Below are 25,496 nucleotides of genomic sequence, written 5' to 3' on the forward strand. Positions count from 1 at the left end.
AATGTCCACATCCATACATTCACGGGGAGCCCACCCCTTTGACAATAGACTTCATCCTGCCGACCCTAGAATCCAACTTTACTTCTGTGTCCCCTCCATCAACTTTAGGATCCCTTCACCTGTCATCACAGGACCCTCACCTTCCTCCCTACCATCACCCACTGCCTCCTTTAACCCTCACTATCACTTCCTATCAACAATTGCCTCAGTATGGCCACCCGGACTCATCAATTGACAGATTGGACCCCTCACTCTGAATTCCTTTCCCCTCTTCCTCCCCCATGCCCATTCACACTTGAACATCCACGGTGCCCGCTCACACCTGCACAGCCCCCATGTCCATTCACACTTGAACACCCACGGTGCCCGCTCACACCTGCACAACCCCCATGTCCATTCACATCTGAACACCCACGGTGCCCGCTCATACCGGCACAGCCCCATGCCAGTCACACCTACAAATCCCCATGTCCATTCACACTTGAACATTCACGGTGCCCGTTCACATCTTCACAGCCCCCATGTTCGCTCACACCTGCACATCCCCATGTCCACTCACACTTGCACACACCCATGCCCGCTCACACCTGCACCCCCCCATGTTCGCTCACACCTGCACACCCCCATGTTCGCTCACACCTGCACAACCCCATGTCCGCTCACACTTGCACACCCCCATGCCCGCTCACACCTGCACACCCCCATGTTCGCTCACACCTGCACACCACCATGTCCACTCACACCTATACACTCCCATATCCACTCACACATGCACACCCCCATGTCCATTCACACCTGCGCACCCGAATACCCATTCACACCTGCACACTCCCATGCCCACTCACACCTACACACCCCCATGTCCACTCACACCTGCATACCACCATGTCCACTCACACCTACACACTCCCATGTCCACTCACACCTGCACACCCGCATACCCATTCACACCTGCACACCCCTATATCCGCTCACACCAACATACCCCCATGTCCACTCATACCTGCACACCTCCATACCCATTCACACCTGCGCACCACCATGTCTGCTCACACCTGCACACCCGCATACCCATTCACATCTGCACACCCCCATGTCTGTTCACACCTGTGCACCCCTATATCCGCTCACACCAACACACCCCATGTTCACTCATACCTGCACACCCTCATACCCATTCGCACCTGCTCACCCCCATGTCTGCCCACACCTGCACACCCCCATATCCACTTATACCAACACACGCCCCATGTCCACTCACAACTGCACACCCCCATGTCCGCTCACACCTGCGCACCCAATGCCCGCTCACACCTGCACATCCATATGCCCGCTCGCACCTGCACACCCACCTTGCCCGTTTACACCTGCATATCCACCTTGCCTGTTTACACCTGCACACCCACCTTGCCCGTTTACACCTGCACAACCCTCCCATTCCCGCTCACAGCTGTACACCCCTCCCCATGCCCACTCCCCAAACACCTATTTGTCCATTTGCACCTATGGGGTTAATTGGACATGGGGGACAATTCCGGTTATGCCTCCATCTGCATCCTATGCCCCGGCCTCCAGCGGGAATGATAACCTATCATGATGGGCAAGAGGTCATGGCGCTGCCATCACTTCACTCCAGTAAAAACTATTCTTCAGCTCCCACCGCATTGTCACCTATCCACCCCTCACATTGGGTTGGGCGGGGAGCAGAAACTGGATAACCTGGCCAGTGTTTTTATTATAGAAAGAGAAATATGCACGTCTTAGATTGTAGCTTTATCTTATATACTTGCCAGTTTATCATTGATTCAGGGCAGGAAAATGGTAAGCCGCCCAGACTCACTGGAATTAATGTATAACACAGGGTATAAACTGAAGGCAGATGTTGATCTGTGCCACTCGTTTTCAGACACTATGGTTAATTGTGATGATATTTCATCACTGGCCTATCCTCTGCCATCACACATAGAATGGTTTTGAGATCTGTGAGGTGAAATTAATGTTCAGCAAAAATACAAATCAGGTGATAGTCCTTTTTTTACTCCACCCCATTTTGTTTTTCATTTGAAGTCAACGGAAAAGCAAATGGGCTGTCCATTTGTTATTGCCCATTTCACACTTCCGCCAAAGGTCAATTTCAAAGCCTGACAGGTTCAAATTGCTCTGCATTGTTAGAGAATAAATTCCTTCCAGTTCAGAATGAATATTCAAAATGAAATGAAAATATCAAATACTGCCATCCTCTGTTAAAGCGTAAGACAGTACCTGGTCAGATTAGACCCTCTGTTTTGCTGAATTTAAAGTCACACTACGCCGTTTGCTGCTGATCTCACTTCTCCATGCTGTGTGTGCAACTGATCTCCTTTATTTTTGCAGGCATTGTTTTGTAGGTTTACCCTTCCAAGTCGAGACAATTCTTTGAGTATATCGCATTGCTTTGTGATATTTGTTCTTGTGCCTTTTGTGTTTCCACAAGGTTAGACACCGCAGGTGACACGGCCGGTAGATCTCGCGAGATCGAATGGCGGGACTTAAATCTGCATATTTAAGTAGCCAGTTAGGCACATCTGCGCCGGAGCAAAGCAGCCCCAGGATCGAATGACCTCGCTGAGGAGACCCCAACCGGGCATGTTTAGCACTGATCTCCACAAATGGCGGAGTGGCACTTGGGGGATCTCCCTGGGTGATCGGCCTCTGGGCAGGGTGGCATCTTGACAATGTTGATGCCACCTGGACACTGCAGGGTGACAGGCTGGTGGCGCTAAGGTGGCATTTTGCCTGTGCTGGGAATTGGGCCCGGGGGTGCCCTGCCCTTATGAGGTGGGGTGTGGCAGGGCTCTAGGTCCCTCTAACAGGTCCAAGGAGTAATAATAATAATAATAATAATGATAATCTTTATTGTCACAAGTAGGCTTACATTAACATTGCAATGAAGTTACTGTGAAAAGCCCCTAGTTGCCACACTCCGGCGCCTGTTCGGGTACACAGAGAGAGAATGAAGAATGTCCAATTCACCTATCAGCACGTCTTTCGGGACTTGTGAGAGGAAACCGGAGGACCCGGAGTAAACCCACGAAGACACGGGGAGAACGTGCAGACTCCGCACTGACAGTGACGGGACCCTCCCAGGGACCCCTGTATTGGAGAGACCTCCCAGGGACCCCTGTATTGGCGAGACCTCACAGGGACCCCTGTAATAGGGGAACCCCCAGGGACCCCTGTAATAAGGGGAAGCCCGCACAGGGACCCTCTGCCTAAAGGAACCCCCTCCACAGAACCCGTCCCACACACAGAACATTCCCCCCCCCCCCCCGAAAAGGGACCTCAGTCTGGGAGCTGGAGAGAAATCCATACAAGAGCAGTGGGAAGCACTGCTTGGAGCTCCCTATGTCCATCCCTGGAAGGAGAGCAGCTGTGACCTTTGTCTGATTCCCACAAATCCATTAACTGCAAAACATTCATAGCTTTTGAGTAGTGGTCTGTGATTGGCAGCTTTTACAAACCATCTGTAGTTTTGATCCATTCATATCCCTTCACAGTTCAGTGGCTTAAGTGGTGAAACCCCAATGTTTGTAAGCATTGACCACATCAAAGAGAGGTAAGTGCAGTGAATGATTGGAATGCAATTAGTGCTTGGAATGTGGGGAACTGTGTGTGGGAGGGGCTTGAAGAGGGGGGTCCTGGAGGGGTCCCCCTATTACATTGAGTAATTTCAGCACGTGAGATATGTTAGCAAGGATAATGAATGTTTCGTAAAATTACTTGGCATCACTTACAAAGTCACAAGGCATTAGCGTGTGGAACATGGGGTCAACCTATTTTATTGCAATAGATATGAGACAACACACAGTTAGATGGAGATTTTGAATGCAGAGTGAGGCCAACATCACGGGCCCAATTCCCGTACCAGCTGAGGTTATTCATGAAGGCCCCACCTTCTCAACCTCGGCCCTCACCTGAGGTGTGGTGACCCTCAGGTTAAATCACCATCAATCAGCTCTCCCCCTCAAAGGGGATGCAGCCTATGGCCATCTGGGACTACGGTGACTTTACTGCACTCATTTTTTAGATGGAGAGAGAAGAATTTTCTGCATCAGGGTAAGGGATAATTTGAATTTAAATGGAATAACAACATCTAAATGCACAACATGCAGCTATGAAATTCTTCCCTGCTATTCCAACAAAGTAATAGCTTGCTTATAAATAAATCAGGTCAAATTTCCAGTAAATTAGCAGAAAGAAAATTGAAGCAAGTATAGTGTATGAAAGATATTGTAAGAATGAACATTCAAATATTGTTAACTGATCTATGGTGCTATGAAGTACAATGAGATCAAAGAGATTGTTTCATACAAAATTTTCAAAAATTGGCAATTAAATCATCTGGGGCTCTGGGATATTAAAAGAGCTCTCATTTGCAATTCTAGATTATGGATCAATCTGAGGGTAATTTTCTAAAACTGTACTCCTGGCATAAAATTCCTCACAGCAGGAAGTCATATTAGGAACAATTTTACATGCCATGCTCCCGACACAGAGCTTTGCTCACCAGTGGCATCTATCAGGATAAAGGCTGACAATGATTTTGTGACCATCGACGACTATTTCTCAGCAAGTGAGACTGCCCAGTGAGATTATGGGTTCATGAAAGCACCCGCATTGGGAATTTAATGGTCCTGCAGGATTTCCATACATGGACGTCTGTGGGGCACACTAAACTCCAGATATGGTAAGTTATTCCAAGTGTGCGATGTACGGGCTATGTTCCGCCTGAAAGGCTGTGCGATACTGCCAGTAAATACCGGGAAAAGCCTCTCCCGGGCTTCCCGACAGCCGGTACGCCTCGTGAGACGTCATGATCAGGATCCCGCTCACAATGGGTGGGAGCAAGTCTCAGGTTTATAACCCACTTAAGCATGCTGACGCCGGAACTAACCGGCTCCCGACATCTATGGTCATTCCCAGGGACATCGCAGCAGGGCACCGTTTAGTACTGGTCCACACACATGTGGACCAGTCAGAACGGCACCTGGAGGGGGCTCCCAGGCCATTAGAGACCCTTGGGTGGTCAGGAGAGGGCAAGGTGGCAAACTGGCTCTCCCCTGGCACAATTGCACTGCCAGGCTGGCACTTTAGCACTGATACCCTGGCACTGCCAAGGGTCAGGGCCTTGGTGGACCATGCCGATGAAAGGAGGAATGAGGAAGGATGTGAAGGCTGGGGGGGGGGGGGGGGGGTGAAGCACACATATGTAGGGACCCCTCCGGAAGTTTGGGCGAGTGAAGGACGGGGCCCAAAAAAGGGCATGGGAAGGCCTATAAAGGGGGCCTTCAGTGGCCCCATAGCGGAGTGTCCTCACTTGGGGGGGTTGTGGGGTAATGTTCATGTGTGTGGGGGTGACAGTGGCTATGGGTGGGAGGGCGTGGAGGAAATCACTTAAAGATCGGGGCACTCTTTCAAAATGGTGGCCCGATCTCTGAGGAGCCGATCTGGCCACCGAGTTCAGCACCCCAATGATGAAAATAATTCTAACGGCCCGATCTGCCAACCATGTTGCGCCCGAAAGCCGGTGCGGCCGGTAGATGCCGGGAGATCCCTCTTCCGGGATCTACCTGGCTCATCACACCTCGCGAGATCTAACACGATCCCCCGAGACGTCGAGATCTAAATCCCGTCTATTGTGGCGGGATCACTAATTTGCAAATATGCGTATTAGAGTGTGACAGCTAGTCTCACTCTAATATACTCTCTCATGATCTACCCGAGATGTTGGGATCTAACCCCTCCGCCTTGGAGACCTTGGGCAAGCACTGTTCAGTGCTGGTCTCCACAAATGGGGATCAGACGTAACAACACTTGTGGGCGTCTCCCAGGGTATCGGAGGCCCCCAGGTGCTATCCTTCTGGGCAGGGTGACACCCTTGCACTGCTGGTGCCACCTGGGCACCTTGGCACTGTCAGCCTGGCACTGCCAGGTTAGCCAAGCTGGCATTTTTCCCGCAATGGGGATTGTGCCCGAAGGTGCCTTGCACAGGTGTGATGGGGGTGCAGGGTGTACAAGGACCCCCGAAAAGGTGAGTTGGGGGTTCGGGGGTCACGTGGGGGGAGAGTTGAGTGCTCGGGACAGGCAAGCGTAACTCCTCAGTGCAGGAAACGGGACCAAGTGTGGCCTCAGGTACCTCGGGAATCTGCACATTAGAGTGCAGAGCCTTACTGCCTCGCTCTAATATGCAGACTTGTCAAAAGGTGGGTGGGATTCATATCGCAGCATCTCGCGATATCGCATTGAATCCCATGAAGCGCTGCAAGCTGGGTAGACCCCAGGTGTAGGGTCTCCTGGCTTTCACAGGACATGCTGCATCGCAGCATGCTGCCTTTCGGGCGCAGCGTGGCAGTTGGATCGTGCCTTGAGAGAGTAGATTTTGAGAAAAGCTTTCAGGTTCAAATTGTGCCTGTATCAACACAGCTACATCCAGTGCCAGTAAAGAAAAAAGTTTCACCAAAGCCTGGAAAGCATTGGGCATGAAGGAGACATTAAGCAAATCATTCAAGACACAACGGTGCAATCTATCCGATTGGGAACAGAGTTCCATAGTGCGGAAGATTAACCAGGTGTTTCCTGGTGCTCGGATCACCAAGAAACACTCCGGCATCTAACACCCATCTGGGTAAATCGGAGGCCTCTGCTGGGAACTCCCTGACGAGGCTACAGTCTGTCCCATTTTCTGCACTGTGGAGCCCCGCTCGCCGGAACTTCTCAGTGCAGCCAAAGATCAAAATGCCATTTTTTGATCTCTCGAGCCCCTGACGTGACCCCCGCGACTGGTAGATCCCACCCAACATCATTGACAAGAGCAACGCCCAGTTCAAGAGTATTCTATTTCCAGCCACCAGCCTCACAGCCTCCTGACACTCAGGTAATACTAAATAGGCTGGGTTTATGTGTGATAAATGCTCTGGGCTTAAGGGGTAACCATGGTGATAAGAACAAGCAGTAAAAGGACATAACTAAGAGACGTTATGTAAGAAGACATGTAAACCTTTGGCAATCAATATTTGCGCATTTTCTATTGAGGTTTCCTGTAATCTTTCTTCTCTGCTGAATGATTGTTGTAGGTCCCTGAAATTATGTTAAAGGTACCTCAGAGATTGGGAATGTTTATCTGATATGAAGGTAAAGACCAATCATCAGCTGTTTGTATATGAACAGTGCGTGAGACAAATGTGCCTGCACTCATAGGAGTTTAGAAGAATAAGAGGTGATCTATTGAAACATCTAAAATTCTGAGGTGGTTTGACAGGATTGATGCTAAGAGGAGGTTTTCCCTTGTGGGGGAATATAGAACTGGGGAAGACTATTTCAAAATAAGGGTCATTTAAAACGGAGATGAGGAGGAATTTCCTCCCTCAGGGTTGTTAGTGTTTGGAATTCTCTTTCCCACCCAGTCGTGGAGACTGGGTCATTGAACATGTTCAACGCTGAGTGTTCGGACGAACCGGGTGAGTTTGGACTACTTTACAACGCACCGGGGGACAGGCAGGGATGTCCTCTCTCCCCACTGTTGTTTCCATTGGCTATAGAGCCATTGGCGATAGCGCAAAGAGCTTCAAAGGACTGGAAGGGGCTAGTCGGGGGGGGGGGGGCGGGGGGGGGGGGGGCGGTAGGGGTGGAACACAGGGTCTCGTTATATGCAGACGACCTACTCCTATATATTTCTGACCCGTTAGGGGGGATGGGAGAGATTATGCGGATCTTCGGGGAATTTGGCCGGTTCTCGCGGTACAAATTGAATATGGGTAAAAGTGAGGCTTTTGTGATCCAGGCGAGGGAGCAGAAGAGGAGACTGGGGGAGCTGCCATTTAAAGTGGTGGGAGGGAGTTTTTGTTATTTGGGAATTCAGGTGGCATGGGGATGGGAGTATTTGCATAAATTAAATTTGACCCGGTTAGTTGAACAAATGATGGAGGACCTTCGGAGGTGGGACATGCTCCCGCTGCCACTGGCGGGGAGGGTACAGACCGTAAAAATGACGGTCCTCCCAAGGTTTCTGTTTGTTTTCCAGTGCCTCCCTATTTTTATACCAAAGGCCTTTCTTAAGAGGGTGAATAGGGTAATCTCTGGTTTTCTGTGGGGGGGAGCGGGTAAAACCCCACGAGTAAAGAAAGTGCTGTTAGAGCGGAACCGAGCGAGGGATGGGCTGGCACTGCCGAACTTTAGGACCTATTACTGGGCAGCAAATATAGCCGTGATTAGGGAGTGGGTAGTGGGGAAGGAGTCGGTGTGGACCGGGTAGAGGCGGCCTCATTTAAGGGCACAAGTTTGGGCACATTGGTAACAGCTCCTCTGCCGTTCTCGCTGGCCTGGTGACTCCACAAGCCCAGTGATAGTGGCGGCTCTGAGAGTTTGGGGGCAGTGGCGGATGCACATGGGAGTGGAGGGTGCGTCGGTGTGGGCTCCAATTTGTGGCAACCACTGGTTTGTCCCGGGGAGGACGGATGGGGGGTTTCGGAGGTGGCAGAGAGCAGGGATTGAGAGGCTGGGGGATCTATTTATTGGTGGGAGCTTTCCATGTTTAGAGGATTTGGAGGAGGAGTTTGAATAGCCGGGAGGGAATGGGTTTCGATATCTGCAGATAAGGGATTTTATTCAAAGGCAGGTTGCGACCTTTCCGCTTCTGCCGCCACGGGGCAAGGTAGTTTCTAGAACGGGGGTGGGGAGGGAAAGGTTTCGGAAATCTATAAAGAACTTATGGAGTGTGAGGGAACCCAGATAGGGGAGATTAAGTGTAAATGGGAAAATGAGCTGGGCGGGGAAGTGGAAGTCTGTGGGAGAATGTTCTGAGCAGAGTCAACACGTCCTCATCATGTGCCAGACTCAGCCTGATACAATTCAAGGTGGTTCACCGGGCACACATGACGGTGGTCCGGATGAGCAGGATTTTTGGGGTGGAGGACAGGTGTGTGAGGTGCGCGGGAGGGCCCGCGAATCATGTCTACATGTTTTGGGCATGCCTGAAGCTTAGGGGATTCTGGCAGGGATTTGCCGATTTCATGTCCACGGTGCTAAAAGCGAGAGTGGCGCCGAGTCCAGAGGTGGCGATTTTTGGAGTGCCGGATGATCCGGGAGTCCAATGGGCGAGAAAGGCTGGCGTTTTGGCCTTTGCCTCCTTGGTAGCCCGGAGACGGACATTGCTAGCGTGGAGGGACTCGAAGCTCCTGAACTCAGAGGTTTGGGTGAATGACATGGCTGGGTTTCTTAGACTCGAGAAAATTAAGTTCGCCCTGAGAGGGTCAACGTTAGGGTTCGCTCGGAGGTGGCAGCCGTTTATCGACTTCTTCGGAGAAAACATAACTGTCAGCTGATTCAATGGGGGGTGGGATAAGGGGGGGAGTAGGGGGGAGCTAGGCTATTTTGTCTTTAGAGTAGGTGGGAACAGTGGGAGATGGAGGGCTGGGCTACGCACTGAACGATGTTACTTTTGTATTTGTATCATTTATTGTTATAAAACAATAAATGCTTCAATAAAATGTTTTTTTTAAAAAAAGAACATGTTCAAAGTTGAGTTCAACACATTGTTAACTTAGAAGGAAGTCAAGGGTTATGGAGAGGGGAGGGGGCAGAAAATAGAGTTAAGGCCACAACCAGATGAGTCATGATTTAATTGAATGAGAACAGGCTTGAGGGGCTGCCTGTCCTACTTCTGCTCCTATATCTTATGATCTTAATGTATAACATGGCAGAGATCACAGTGCAGCCTGTCGCATTCCAGTTTTTTCTCTCCTAGGTGTCCCTCTCTAAGACTCCTCATACTAATGCAATTACATTTCATGCTCCGTACATGTTGATCTATGTGAAACAGTTTACATCTATTGGTGCTAAATTTGATTTGCCATGTGAATGTCCAGTTATGTAATTCATCTCAATCCTTTGCTAAATCTTTCGCTGCACCCTACACCCATAATGTTTGCCTATCATCTAATTGAAGTAACACTGAAGCATGAATCCTTTCTGCACAGAAAACTCTCTTTGTTTCGGTGGAAACAACATATGTGCAATCAAACTTTACTGCTCAGATTTCCCGCTCATGCTTGGCTGATTATGTTGGTGAAATTTTGAAAAGCAGGAAATTGGCTGCAGACGTGTTCTGGCTTTCATATCCCACTCTTTATATTCCATCAATTTCCCACTGAGCGGAAAGTGGTGAACATTAATCCCCCCCCTAAATATGGATAGGCTATTTGTAAATGATGGGAAATAAGCCAATTGATGTATTACTATTGCCATGGTAACAGTGAGCACAAGGGACCCCCTGCTCATCTCTGGCACTAGGTATCGCTGTGATATTTGAACTGGAAATTTGGGTGAATAAAATACAAAATTCAGATGGAATCACTCGTACTTTTCTTTGCATTCCAGGCTGATCCAGATTAGTTATTTGGAAGAGAAGAGCAGGAGCAGGTAGTGCTTTATGAGGTCCAGTCAGATATGACGACAAATCGCCAAACATGTTGCCCGCCACAAGCATTCAGTTTTGTTGTGTTATGCTTCTTCATGTAGCCTAAGCTGCTTCCTTGATGTGCACTCTGACAAAGGAAGGTTCAGACTTGGAGATAGGTTTAACACATTTATTGAACAGTTAAATATTCTCCTACTCGAGTTCGACTATACTATACTATAGTAACTCAATCTAACTAACCAGTCTGCTCTAATCCACGTGTGGGTGATTTGCTTCCGATCTGTCCCTGTGTCGCCTATGGAAAGAGAAAGAGCATGTGTGCCCTGTCCTTTTATATGGGTAGCCCCCTTGTGGTAGTGTCACCTCTGGGTGTGTCTTGACTGCCCATTGGTCGTGTCCTATCTTACTGACCTATTGGTTGAATGCCTGTGTGTCATGATGTCTCTGGTGCTCCTTCTAGTGTTTACCTAGTTGAAGTGTACCCTTATTAACCCCTTGTGTATTTACAGTTATGCATATCATCACATCCCCCCTTTTTCCATGTTACATATTTTCTGTACAGTGTTAAAGAAAATAGAGCAAAATAGGTAGATAAGTGATGACATGCACAAATCATGATGACAGTGATTATTATACAATACCAAATAATATGTATGAGTCCAAATTAACATTTTCAAGTGGCTTTCTTGTTTTGTTATTGAAGTGGTGATGTTGACGTTGTCATTCCCTGGTAAATGCCATCAGTGTCCCTGTGCTTAAGGAACCAAGAAGTCGTCAGGAGGTGGACAAATGGTCAAAGCACTTTGTTGTCTGATTTGGACTCTTTTTTTTCTATGCTTGTGATAGCGACGCAGTATGTAATCAGTGTCGTCCAACCTGGACTGTTTCTTTTGATTGCGATATAGATGTAGTATGTCATCTGCCTTGAAAGCTGGTTTGCTTGTTCGTAGTGGAGCAAACTTGAATCGGTCAGATTTGCTGTCATGCCATGGTATGGCTCTTGCCAGTGTTAGGAGCTGTGCTGTTACATTGTCCTTCATGGGCAGAGTGGTACCATGTCGTACCAGTCGTTGTTCCAGTGTTGTTTTTTTTTACATGCTTGTTGTTGATGTTGTTGCCTCTGGTACGCTTCTTTTGGGGAACTGCGCATGTGCGGCTCCTTTCCCAAGATGGCTGCCAATCAAAACTGCCGATTTCTGCATTTGCAAGCCTACCTTCGTCTCGTGGTGAGTATTGGCGCCTCTTTTACCGTTCTCTGTGTTTTCCTTGCAGTATATTTGAAACTTTTCCAGGACTGTCTGGAAATGTCTCTTGTCTTGTCCTTTGGAGTACTTGAAGGTCTCGAAGATTTCTGCTGCTCTTGCACCCACAATGGCGAGCAGAAGCTTTATTTTCTCTGCATCCGCCACGCCATCTAGGTCGGACGCTACCAGGTAGATCTCGAATCTCTGCCTGAACGCACGCCAGTTTTCACTGAGATTGCCGTGGTACCTGAGCTGCTGTGGAACTGGAATCTCGAACATCTTGCCTGGGTGCTGTTGCTGGTAGTCACGGGTTTGTTGAGTTGAACTATGTAGATTTAACAAGCACTAACTGATACCATGTTGTGTTATGCTTCTTCATGTAGCACAAGCTGTTTCCTTGATGTATACTCTGACAAAGGAAGGTTCAGACTTCGAGATAGGTTTAACACATTTATTGAACAGTTAACAATTCTCCTGCTTGAGTTTGACTCTCCTGCTGATCTTACTATAGTAACTCGATCTAACAAACCAGTCTGCTCTAATCCATGCGGTGGGTGTGATGCTTCCGATCTGCCCCTGTGTCGCCTATGGAAAGAGAAAGAGCATGTGTGCCCTGTCCTTTTATATGGGGAGCCCCCTTGTGGTAATGTCACCTCTGGGTGTGTCTTGACTGCCCATTGGTCGTGTCCTATCTTACTGACCTATTGGTTGAATGTCTGTGTGTCATGATGTCTCTGGTGCTCCCTCCAGTGTTTACTTAGTTACAGTGTACCTACATTAACCCCTTGTGTGTTTACAGCGATGCATATCACCACAAGTTTGTGCACATACGATCTTTCCACCACACTTACGGCACAGTAATCTCCAAGGAGTTTCCCAGTGTTAGTGTTTAACTAACAGCTTGGAGGTTGTGGGCGATGTTGTCAGAAACTGCTAAAAATGTTGGGTCGTAACTTTCGAGGCCCCCAGAATCATGTGTGGGGGCTACCCCAATCATGCACTGGGGAATCCCCTTTGGACATTGCCAGGTAAGGCTTACGAGGCAACAAGCCAGAAATGCAAACCACACCTGGCCAATTGTCCTGCGTTATGAACAATCCGCAAATGCAAATTAAATTTCAAACTTCAGATGGTTCCGACTGGGTTACACCAATAATAACCCAGAAACGGTTAGAAAGATTAAAACCACTTCTAGTTTCTCAGTAATTGTTGTACAGACTCAGATCAAGCCCCCCATTTGGACTCTCCCCACATCTCCGACCCCCACATGGGGCTCCCCACGTAACCCCACCCCAAGGGGACTTTCCCCAAACCCCAACCAACCCCTAAGAGGACTCACCCACCCCCCCTCGACCACCCAGCCCCCCCACCCCAGGTGATTCCCCCACTCCCTGACCATCCCCCCCAATCCCAACTACTCACAGGGGACTCCCTCCACACACTCGACTCTGGGGAGACTCCCCGCAGTTTCTGACAAAGCCCCTCACACAGGACTTCCCCACCTCCCTAATTCCACAGGTGTCTCAGCCCCACTCCCTGACTATCAACTCCACAGGATTCTTTCAACTACCCTGCAATTTAGGATCAGAGGGCATAATCTCAGAATAAGAAATTGCCCATTTAAGATAGAGATGAGGAGGAATTTCTTCTCTCAGAGGAGAGTGAATCTGGGGAATTTCTTACCACAGGGGATGTAGAGGCTGGGTCATTAAGTATATTTAAGGATGGACAGATTTTTAATCAGTAAAGGAATCAAGGATTATGGGGATCAGGCAGGAAAGTGGAGTTGCGGATTATCACGTCAGACCAGCATGATCTAATTGCATGGCGGAGTATACTCGATGGGCCGAATGGCATGCTCCTGCAACCAGTGCTATAAAAAAGGGGGTGCAGCCTCCCTCACCTTGACTCTGATGAATTTTGACACTGGGCTCCGGGGATACACTGCACCTCACCGGCCTGAGTCGCAAAGTCGGCCAAAATTGGATGAGAAACAAATTAAGAAATTGGGCGTGAAGTGTCAATCCAACGTTGATTGTCACTCCGAGGAAGTTCAAGCCTAAAAGTCTCCTGAAGATGGAAGATCATTCAACGTCAGTGGCAGAACCTTGTGTCAGTCAGAGGTCCTGTTACAAATGCGAGTGCACTCCAGGTCTATAAAACTGAAATAACGAGACCAACATTACTATACAAATTGCTGCAGTGGAAATCTCCCTAACATGAAAACCATAAATGCTTTGTGAAGATCATCAAAAGGAGAGAAGTAGGAGAGTCCAACTCAAGAGCCCACGCATTTGGGAGTAGAACAATGGCAGAAATGTATTGGGGGCTTGATTTTCAATGATTTTGTCCAAAACTCAATTTTTCCCCTTTTGTTTTCCTGTCTTTCCTTCCTTACCTCTCAACTTGATACTCTTCAATTCTCCTCTTCCTTTCAAATTTCGAACTCTATGCATTCTTTCCTGTGCTTCCAGCTCAAATTGTATACTTTTAAACTTCCACTTAATTCAAAATTGGGAGAAAGTAGGAGGAAGTTCAGGCTATGTAGTATCCATTATATCAGTGTTGTTTAAACTCAGGGTCACAACCCACGGGTTGGTCGCGGGCGAGTGTCAGAAGCTTCGTTGAGCGATCGGGTCTGGCGTTCCCGATCGTGGGAAGAAGTTCCCAACGGCCGCCACCAGTTAAGTTTGTCGTCCGCGGGCAGTCCCCGATTGGTTACGCCATTTGAGGGGACGGGTGGGGCGAGGCTGGGCTGTATGCTGCTCACTGCGTGCATGCGGGTGCTGGGGACAGGGGCTGACGGTCTTCCACGTGTTCGCAAAATGCTAACGGTGGTGGCCCCAGCTTGGAGCTCCCCTCTGGTGCTCATCCTCTGCACACTGCTGGGCCCGTCCCCCACCAACGATCGGCAGTATGCAACCTGCAGCTCAGTGGTCAAGCTGTTCAACGGCCGGCGCAACGTCCGCTTGCATTCCCATAACGTGAAGTACTGGTCAGGAAGTGGTCAGCAGTCTGTGACTGGGCTGGATGCAGCTACTGGACAGTGAGAGGGAAATCAGGCCAGATTTGTCAGCCAGGAATATTGATCAAACGAGGTCAGTCAATACGGCTGACACATGTCAACACTGGAAGAAACCTACACAGTCACTCTCTGGAAAACAGGAAGTCAGCGCTTTTGATGAGAATGCAGAAAGAGATGATTGGGATGTTTGGATAGCGCAATGCAGTGGAACCAAAAGAAATATTGTGACATTGTGTGTGTTTGACAAGTTACTTCATATCGTCTAAAGTCATTGTTTGTAAAGTTAAAACAAGATTGTACTTTTTTCTATACTTGTTTAAAGAAATGGATATATATTTAAAACCAAGTTTGTGTGTTAATGTAAGGATTCGCATGTTCAACTGAAATTGTTTAATTTTCAGTATAAAAAGTCATAAACTTGGAAAAACAAGGGACTGGATTCTCTCACCCCTGACACCGAAATCGCATTCGGCGACGGGGTGGAGAATCTCCGATGCCGCCGAAATCGCATTCGGCGACGGAGCGGAGAATCTCCGATGCCGCCGATATCGCATTCGGCGACGGAGCGGAAAATCTCCGATGCTGCCGATATCGCATTCGGCTACGGGGCGGAGAATCTCCGATGCCGCCGAAATTGCATTCGGCTACGGGGCGGAGAATCTCCGATGCCGCCGAAATCGCATTCGGCGACGGGGTGGAGAATCTCTGATGCCGCCGAAATCGCATTCGGCGACGGGGCAGAGAATCTCCGATGCCGCCGAAATCGCATTCGGAGACGGGGCGGAGAATCTCCGATGCCGCCGAAATCGCATTCGGCGACGGGGCAGAGAATCTCCGATGCCGCCGAAATCGCATTCGGAGACGGGGCGGAGAATCTCCGATGCCGCCGAAATCGCACTCGGCAACGGGGCGGAGAATCTCCGATGCCGCCGAAATTGCATTCGGCGACGGGGTGGAGAATCTCCGATGCCGCCAAAATCGCATTCGGAGACGGGGCGGAGAATCTCCGATGCCGCCGAAATCGCATTCGGCAACAGGGCGGAGAATCTCCGATGCCGCCGAAATTGCATTCAGCGACGGGGCGGAGCATCTCCGATGCCGCCGAAATCGCATTCGGCAACGGGGCGGAGAATCTCCGATGCCGCCGAAATCGCATTCAGCGACGGGGCGGAGAATCTCCGATGCCGCCGAAATCGCATTCGGCAACGGGGCGGAGAATCTCCGATGCCGCCGAAATCGCATTCGGAGACGGGGCGGAGAATCTCCGATGCCGCCGAAATCGCATTCGGCAACGGGGCGGAGAATCTCCGATGCCGCCGAAATCGCATTCGGCGACGGGCAGAGAATCTCCGATGCCGCCAAAATCGTATTCGGCGACGGGGCAGAGAATCTCCGATGCCGCCGAAATCGCATTCGGAGACGGGGCGGAGAATCTCCGATGCCGCCGAAATCGCATTCGGCAACGGGGCGGAGAATCTCCGATGCCGCCGAAATCGCATTCGGCAATGGGGCGGAGAATCTCCGATGCCGCCGAAATCGCATTCGGCGACGGGGCAGAGAATCTCCGATGCCGCCGAAATCGCATTCGGAGACGGGGCGGAGAATCTCCGATGCCGCCGAAATCGCACTCGGCAACAGGGCGGAGAATCTCCGATGCCGCCGAAATCGCATTCAGCGACGGGGCGGAGCATCTCCGATGCCGCCGAAATCGCATTCGGCAACGGGGCGGAGAATCTCCGATGCCGCCGAAATCGCATTCAGCAACGGGGCGGAGAATCTCCGATGCCGCCGAAATCGGGAGAGGCGCCGCTTTCACGATGCTCCACCCCTTGAATCCACAGCCTCTGTACGTTGGCTGAGGCCCGCCCCCTGATGCTCCGCCCCCGACTGGCCGAGTTCCCGATGGCGTGGGTCATGTGTGGTCTCACCTGTCGGGAACTCAGCGAGGCGGCTGCGGACTCAGTCCAGCCACAGTCAGAGGAGGGCCGATCTGCGGGCAGGGGTGGACCTATTTGGGGTTGGGTGCACTGTGGTGGGGTGGTCCGGGGCGCATGCGCCGGCTGAAAGGAGAGACTATTTCGCGGGCTGGGTCCGCAAGCGGCATCAGCCATGAAGCAGGGCGTGGCCGCTGCCGCTGCAATTCTCCAGGCCATATCGGCAGCTCGAGCTGGGAGCTCTACGATGACTGGCTGCTAGCGCCCCTCCCCCCCGGAATGGAGAATCGGTGGCTGTTTCACAACGATCTTTCCGTCATGAATTGCTACCGTTTTTCACGTCGGTGTGGGGATTTAGTCTCCAGACTGAAGAATCCAACCCCAGATATTGGAATTGACGTTTCAAAGTGAAAAAAAGAGTGCCGACGGCGACTTGCCTTTAAATATGAACGATAGAGTCTTTGGCCAGAGGCAGCAGCAGAGGGAAGGTCACACGCTCAGCACGTACACTGACGCCACGTGCCCTGTACACCCCTGCTTTGTGCGCAAAATCATGGAGGAGAGATTACTCCATGTTGTAGCTGCCAGCAAGCAAGCAACAGGACTGTGTGAAGAAAGGAAGATGGATTATTTTGTAAGAAGGAAGAGGGCCGTGACACAAACAGGCCAGGATCTCTCACCTGAATCTGCTAGAGAGAGCTTCACAGGAGAGTCCACGGCAAGACAAAGCAGTGCCGGTGTGAGCAGTATACACAGCCTATTGTAAACAACGCATTGAGAAGAAACTGAATTCAGGGACAAAGCAGTATAAAGATGATTTCTTGCGGCTTGGCTTTATTGTGCCAATAAATGCAAATCAGGATGCAAAACCCATGTGTGTTATATGCAAGGAAGCACTGGCAAATGAAAGTTCAAAGCCCTCAAATCTTCAAAACGTGTCGAGTTCGAGGACAAACCTCGTTGATATTTTTCAAAGGATGCAGCGAGAACTTAAATCGTCAGCTGAAGTCCTTAGCAGAAATGTAGCATTGAATGATGAAGCAAGTGAGATCGTGAGGACCAAACAAGTGAGACTGTGAGGACCAAGCAGGCTCACCTGTCGCATTAAAGGTATGCAATAATGGTCTGTCACGAAGATCAGCCGGCGTGGGTCACTGACGTAGGCTGGCATGATCCTGAAGATCCACCGGTTGGTAAAAGTGGGTCCCGGGAAAAACAGTTTTAAAAACACTGCCTTATATCATACCCGTATCCAAATGGATATTAAACATACATCAAGCCTTATCCTAACTTGCAGCAATACTCCAGGTTACTCCATTCCTCTTGAGTTTGACATCCTGCTGTATACCGTTGCTCTGAGATTAATTCTCCTCACTTTTAGCCCATGCGGACAAATTGAAAGAACACAAGGTTCTAACAAATTGTTCCCTCCCCCCTCCCCCAGAAAAAGATATTGAAATCAGCCATTTGAGATTCTGTACAATGTCCTTAAGCACTAGAAGCCATCTTATTAATCAGAACTCAGTACTTTATGTTCCTGATATCTGTCAACTCATGTGAAGTACCTTTGGAAGTAAAACATAGTATATAATTGGTCAGATACGTCATGATGAATCATTCAAATGTGCCAGAAACAATTTATTTTGACTAAATTACTGATAGCTGACACGAGCACTTCATGGCTCTTCGCCCTAGTTGTTGTGAACATGCTTTATCAGAATTAAACTTTGTTGGGTATGGATTTACCTTTCTTGGCTCGAGTAACATCATTCTTTTCAAACAGCAAGTACTGAGGGCTTTCAGGAAGAAAGGGCAGAACAACAAGTTGCATTACAGCTGGAACTGCATTTAGTCCAAACAGTAAAGGCCAACTGGACTCCTAGAAAAGATAGAAAATATACCCAGCATTACACTTAAAAGAATATCAAACAGTGTAATAAAAACAAAAAATCCTGGCTATACACAGCAGGTCTGGCAGCAATCCTTGGTGAGAGGTGTGTTGCATTTCCCAAAGATAAACGCCAAGAAACTCATTTCCATGTATCTGCAGGACATGTGTGCTCAGTAAAAGGCCAGCTCTCCAGAATACATTCCCATTCCTAATTAAGTTATTGACACACAAGCAATGTGGGCCTTCAGATTTATGATGACATATGAGTGATATGCAGCAGGTGAGGTAGTCAGCTTGCTGCAGTGGAGTGCGTGGCTCCTTTTTATCCCTCTTTTAATGAGGTGATGATTGAGTCGTCTCAGGGGTACGAGGCAGGGTTTCTGGCCAAAAGAGGGAGGGAGTCTGGGGCAAGGATGGTGCCAGCGAGCGAAGGCAAAGCTGCAGGCTTGTGGGAGCAAGGGAAGTGGGTTGCATCTTGGGTGTGGGGTCCTGTGAATAGGTGGGGAGCAAGGAAGATGGTCCCTGAGGGTGGGGTCGGTGCTGTCTATAGTAGGTACTGGACTGCAGAGGGAACAGTCAGGGTGAGAGGGAGTAGTGGGATGCAGTAGGGTGGCAGGGGTGACGGTAGGGGTCATGGTCGGATAGTGGATGATCTTGTGGCAGGATTCATGGAAACAGACAAAGCAAGGGACTTGAATAACGGGAGAGGGTCAGGTTTGGGGTGGACATGGGGACAGTAACGAGAGTAGGCTCAGAGGGGAGAGAAGCCATGTGGATGGTGCTGTCTATAGGTGCAAAGCTAACGGCGGTGGAGATTCAAGTATAACGGGGGAGGGAAATGTTTTTTTTGGGTGGGACAAGAATGTTAGAGAGAAGTTAACGGGTGACTGGGAGAGACAAGGAGGTGGCGGAGCAAATCTGGAAAGTTACATGCATTATATTCTCAAGGTGCCTCTTTGCAACATAGTTGCTCTGTATGTGAATACCCAATGTGTAAGGGGGATCATTTTGGGTGCATGGAGTTAATGGTGAGCACAATTGGTCGACTAAAGGGACACCCTAATAATCATGAGGCAACTGTATGAGAACCATCCTCAGGTATGCTCTCCTCTCTGTGGTGAAGCCCACACAGCAGCAGAGTTACTCCTTGAATCATGAGTCTCATAAAATCAAGATCCCAGCAAGGTTGGGAGCGTGCAGTAAAGTCTACACTGAAGGGCAACTAATATGGACTAAATTGGGGAGGGGTGTAAGGAGGGAGGCAGGGGTTAGTCCAATGGGCCTGGAAGAGGGGGGAGCCGATAGAGGAGCATAAAGAGATAAGAATGTGTGAGTGGCAAACAAAGGTGAACAGTGTGTCAAAGGACAACTAGGAACAGTCGGCCCAAGTGGGGTAGGGGAGGGGGGTCAACGATGAGGGAAAAACAGATCAATGGAAGAAATGAAACTAAATTGATAGAAACAAAAATGGGGTGAAGGTGGAGGAGAGAATTCACAGTCTGAAGTTGTTGAACTCAATGCTAAGTCCGGAAGGCTGTAACGTGCCTAATCAGAAGGTGACGTGCTGTTCCTCCAGTTTGCGTAGGGCTTCACTGGAACATTGCAGCAAGCCAAGGACAGACATATGGACGTGAGAACATGTGGTGAATTGAAATGGGTCCTGCTTGCGGATGGACTGGAGGTGTCTGCAAAGTGGTCATCCAGTCCGCGTTTACTCTCTCCAATGTAGAGTAGACTGCATTGGGAGCAGCAAATGCAATAGACCAGATTGAAGGAGGTGTATGTGAAGCACACCTCACTTGAAAAGAGTGTTTAGGCCTTGGGATGGTGATCAGGCAGGAGGTAAAGGGGCAGGTGTTCCACCTTCTGCGATTGCATGGGGAATTGCTGCAGGAAGAGGGTGAGTTGTTGGGGGTGATGGAGGAGTGGACCAGGGAATCCCAGAATGAACGGTCCCTGCTAAATGCTGGCAGGGAGAGTGAGGGGAAGTTTGGTGGTGGCATCATGCTGGTGTTGGCGGAACTGGCGGAGGATGAGTCTTTGAATGCGGAGGCTAGTGGGTGAAAACTGAGGACACGGAGGACCCAATCCTAGTACTGGACAATCTCAGCAGGTCTGACAGCCTGGAAGTGATACTTTTAAGTACCACTTACTTTTCCAAGTGTCGACAAATATTTGCTACAATGATTGAAGTCCCACAAGAACACACCATCACATTACATCTCTTGCACACACGTGTCATCATAAATAAAAATGATACAAGACACAGCTGGCCTTGCTTCATTTGGTCCCCGAGCAAGAAAAGAATTATCAAGCACATTTCATAAAGGCAAATCTATTGAAATGAAATGAAAATAAAATGCAATATATGTAGTGTTAATGTAATCCTACTTGTGACAATAAAGATTATTATTATGACATGGGACTCATCATGAGGCTGGCCATTCTCTCATGGCTGCTCTTTATGCGCTCCCCAACCCAATACATGCCTGTCACATGGAGTGGGGAAATCTAGCACTGATCCCTCAGAGTACCCAAACAGGCGCTGGAGTGTGGCGACTAGGGGCTTTTCACAGTAAAAGCCCCTCATCGCCACACTCCGGCGCCTGTTCGGGTACACTGAGGGCGAATTCAGAATGTCCAATTCACCTAACAAGCACGTCTTTCGGGACTTGTGGGAGGAAAGCGGAGTACCCGGAGGAAACCCAAGCAGACACGGGAAGAACGTGCAGACTCCGCACAAACTGTGTCCCAAATCGGGAATTGAACCCAGGTCCCAGCATGTGCAGTGTGAGGTCTCCTGCACAGTGATACTACCTCCATAGCAGTACTGGGAAATGAGCTATGGTCACTCAACTGGATGGGAGGTTGGTGGATAGATGTGCCAGCAGGGGTGCCCCTGAATCATACCCCATTCAGAGTTTGGGCCAAGGGGCTGAGCAATCAGAACAGACAGCTGATAGATCCATACTTTTTGAGAGAATGTCACCATATTCTGATTCCTTGGCCCCTCAGCCGGACCGCAGCATCCGCTAGCTGGGTCGAAGCAAGAATGAAGCCACTTCAGAGATGCAGGTAGTGCGCTCACAGGGTGGAACCCAACTTTTTCTTGCACGATAAAGCCAACCATTATGATCCTCACAGGGAGCTGAGCTGCCTGGTTCCAGCTCCTCCAATGCAATGAGGCAAACACTCTAGGAGTGTCCAAGAACAGGGAACACCACATCGGTTACATCACTAATTACATTGCTGTTTAGACAAATTAAAAGTTGTGTTGAGTAAGTTAGCAAGAGGTTTCTGCATGTGTGTCCTGACTACCCTGGTAGTTACCACGATTCAGTCATCCTAGTTAGCAAACATGTGCAAATTTAAAGAAAAACCTTTATCTGTGCAGAATGTTAACTAGTTACATTATATTTTCCAAGCAGAGTGATGTCTTTTAGCATCACACCGCCACCTCAGCACTGCATCCAGTTGACTTTCGTCAATCCTCAGCCGTGTTATCTTGCAGGGTGCTTTCAAATCCCTTCTCATGGTGACTCAAATGCTCTTCTCTATCTTCCAGGTCACTCTTCGCACTCATGGAAGGTTCCCATCATGTGAGACGCCGCTGTATTGGAAGGTCTCTGGCCAAAATGGCATCCTGCATGGAGTCCTCATAGCCTCTTTGGCGACATCACCCACTTTGTCTCTGAGGCCCTTCATCTTGGCCTTCCTCCTCGTTCTCCTCCCCCACGTGGAATTCTTCCTTCTCCTCCTCCTGCTGGTCCTCTTCTAAGGAGAGACTCCTTTCCTCAGCCTCCTCCAGGTCCAGTGCCAAACCACAGTAGACTGCAATGATTCTGGATACAGTGTGTTGTGTATACTTTAGTGCCCCCACCCCGACCCATAGATAGACCTGAATCTCTTTAGTAGGCCAGTAGCCTTTTCAATTAATGTCCTTGTGTGAAGATGGCTCCTCATTTCTGTGGCGGGGTTTGTTGTTGGTGGAAGGATCTGAGAAGCACTGTTTATCCCCAAGTATCCATTCGTGCAGCTGAGGTTGTCGGTGGGCGGATTCGTACCAGCCTCGATTCCCTTAAGATTACTGAATCGTGGTAACTACCAGGGTAGTCAGCACACACATGCAGAAACCTCTTGCGATCGTCACAGAGGTGTTGGACATTTAAGGTGTGGTACACCTTTCAGTTAATGCACCATGCTGAACTCTGCATGGGTGCCCTTATCGCCACGTGCATGCAGTTTACCACATCCAGCACTTGGGGGAAGCTTGGAACCGAGGCAGCTTCCGTCACCCTCCACGTCTGCGTTACAACATCTGTCTCAAACCAGATAACCTGCTCCACCCTGGAAAAAAGGACATTAGTGACTGATGGATGCACCTTTGTGCTGCTCCCAGTCAAATTTTACAGACGTCGGCTGCGTAATCTTGGAGTGACGCACTCGTGAGAAAATGGAGGGTTGCAGTCACCACAATGCCACTGGAAGGGAACGCTCCTGCCATCCCTTTGGCTGCAGGTTTTGTTGCAGCAGGACACAAAGTTCAGCCAACACTTCTTCGAGACAGACGCAGCCTCCTCCAACATTGCCTCTGAGTATTGTTCAAGTAAGTTAACCTTTTCCTGTATACCCTTTCTTGTGGTTACTCATTCCAACATCACCTTCTTGCAGGCACTCACCTCCTTGGTTCCTCCCACCCTTGGACGTGTGGAAGGTGAGTCATTTCAGGCTGCTGCTGCACCAGTGCCTCGAAGGAAGTCTGCTGCACCCATGACAAAATGAAGATTTGTAAAGGACAGCGTGCCTGACCGCTCCAGGCTCTTAAGGCCACAATGGCTGGTCTGTGCTGTGTGTGGCTTTCAGAGACTCCTCCATTCACTTATCCCCCCCTGGCAGGGAATCCTTTGGCGTGAATCAGTTTTTGTAGCTTGAAAGGAATGCTGGAAGAAAATTGATCCACTCAATCCTGCCTTAGCAGAAGTGATCACATCTCAAATGAGGAGGCACAGCAATAGGCAAAAATGGTGTGCATTAGAAAAAACAAATTTCCTCTATTGTTTATTCTAGTGACCCCGACAACAGCGGGCTGCGTGTAGGTTTTGCACACAAGGCTTTCCTGATTCCTGACAAGGCCGCACAAAAATGGCATGGTGTCGGGAAGGCACAGGAAAATTGTCTTCCCCGCGAATAAAATCTAAGTTCTGTGTTTTGCGAGCCGATTCCTGCCTCCATGTGCGGACAAACATCCAGCCTAAGGTGTCTAGCCAAATGCACAACATTCATTGGAGTGCCCAGATGCCATTTTTGACCTCAAGGGATCTTGTGATGCCCAAAGAATGGTCTACACATCTGAATTTTATATTTCACCTCACCAATTCCTCTTTTTCTCTCTTCAACCTTGGTTGTGTCCTATGGCCTTTCATCTTACATAAAGATGTAATCAAGGTTAAAAGCATCATGTTCAACTCCTGGGGCGAAATTCTCCGGTATCGGCGCAATGTCCACCGACCGGCGCCAAAAACGGCGCAAATCAGTCGGGCATCGCGCCGCCCCAAAGGTGCGGAATCCTCCGCATCTTGGGGGGCCGAGCCCCAAACCTTGAGGGGCTAGGCCCGCGCCGGACTAATTTCCGCCTCACCAGCTGGCGGAAAAGGCCTTTGGTGCCCCGCCAGCTGGCCCGGAAATGACATCTCCGGGCGGCGCATGCATGGGAGCGTTAGCGGCCGCTCACGGCATCCCCGCGCATGCGCTGTGGAGGGAGTCTCTTACGCCTCCGCCATGGTGGAGACCGTGGCGAAGGCGGAAGGAAAAGAGTGCCCCCACGGCACAGGCCCGCCCGCGGATCGGTGGGCCCCGATCGCGGGCCAGGCCACCGTGGGGGCACCCCCCGGGGCCAGATCGCCCCGCGCCCCCCCAGGACCCCAGAGCTCACCCACGCCACCTTGTCCCGCCGGTAAGGTAGGTGGTTCAATCCACGCCGGCGGGACAGGCATTCTAGCAGCGGGACTTCGGCCCATCCGTTCCGGAGAATCGTGGGGGGGGGGGGGCCCGCCAACCGGCGCGATTCCCACCCCCGCCGAATCTCCGGTGCCGGAGAAGTTGCCAACCGGCGGGGGCGGGATTCACGCCAGCCCCCAGCGATTCTCCGACCCGGCGGGGGTTCGGAGAATCTCACCCCTGGTTGTTCCTCCCACATTTGCTGAACTGTGGAATTCCTTCCTTCCCTCAACCTTCCATTCCTTCTGCAAATGCCAGGTATTTAGTAGTCAATCTTAGTGTCACAAGACTATTGCTTCCTGACCCCGGGAATTTTGGAGGCAGGGTTTCATGGTCTGCTACACAAAGAGCTAAAGAGCTTGCCGATACTGGCTGCCGTTTAGCCAGTTAATATTCCAAGGCATACTAGCTGGAGTATGGCTGGAGACAATAATTCTGTTCCTCACTCGGGGGGAGGGGGGGGGAGGAGTTTTGCTTCTCAGAGAGCTGCCAGCATGTCTAGTTCATTGCCCAGAAGCTGCAATGGGCAGGATTGGAAGTGTGAAACGTCCCCAGAGTCTAAGTCCTGGGAGTCCACTACTAGAGGGGTCTCAGACCAGGGTAAGGTCTAGGGTGGGGAGGCTGGTGGGCAGAAGTGGTGTGACGTGTTGGTGAAAAGGCCAGTGGTGATTGGGCACCTTGAGGGTCAGACCTTATGCGAGTGGTTGGAGGAGAGGGGAATAGCCAATGTTGAAAGTAGGCGTTGATAGAGGTGGATCTCCTTCCCACCCGAGGCTTCAGCAGGATCATTTTCTGGGCTTTCCTGCGCCTGAGCCCCATCCATCATCTGAAAATTGTAGCTGGGCAATAACTGGCCACTTAAGGGGCTGGGTAGGGGAAAGGCCAGGTGATCTGGTCTAGAACGTGTACTGCTATTTCATTCTATTTTTCATGGCGGTTGAAGCTATACAGT

General features: G+C 49.9%; 1 protein-coding gene across 9 annotated transcripts in view; it reads right to left on the minus strand.

Annotated features, from left to right (window-relative positions):
* slc2a9l2 (solute carrier family 2 member 9, like 2) overlaps nucleotides 1–25,496 on the minus strand; it is a 768,327-nt gene that overhangs the window by 372,669 nt on the left and 370,162 nt on the right. For all 9 annotated transcript variants that reach the window (XM_072495986.1, XM_072495985.1, XM_072495983.1 and 6 more), the window contains one exon: nucleotides 18,403–18,535. In XM_072495986.1, the coding sequence (XP_072352087.1) occupies nucleotides 18,403–18,535 (133 nt within the window). The remainder of the gene's footprint in view (nucleotides 1–18,402; nucleotides 18,536–25,496) is intronic.

The sequence above is a fragment of the Scyliorhinus torazame genome, chromosome 3 (genome assembly GCF_047496885.1).
Source record: "Scyliorhinus torazame isolate Kashiwa2021f chromosome 3, sScyTor2.1, whole genome shotgun sequence".
Taxonomy (NCBI): Eukaryota; Metazoa; Chordata; class Chondrichthyes; order Carcharhiniformes; family Scyliorhinidae; genus Scyliorhinus; species Scyliorhinus torazame.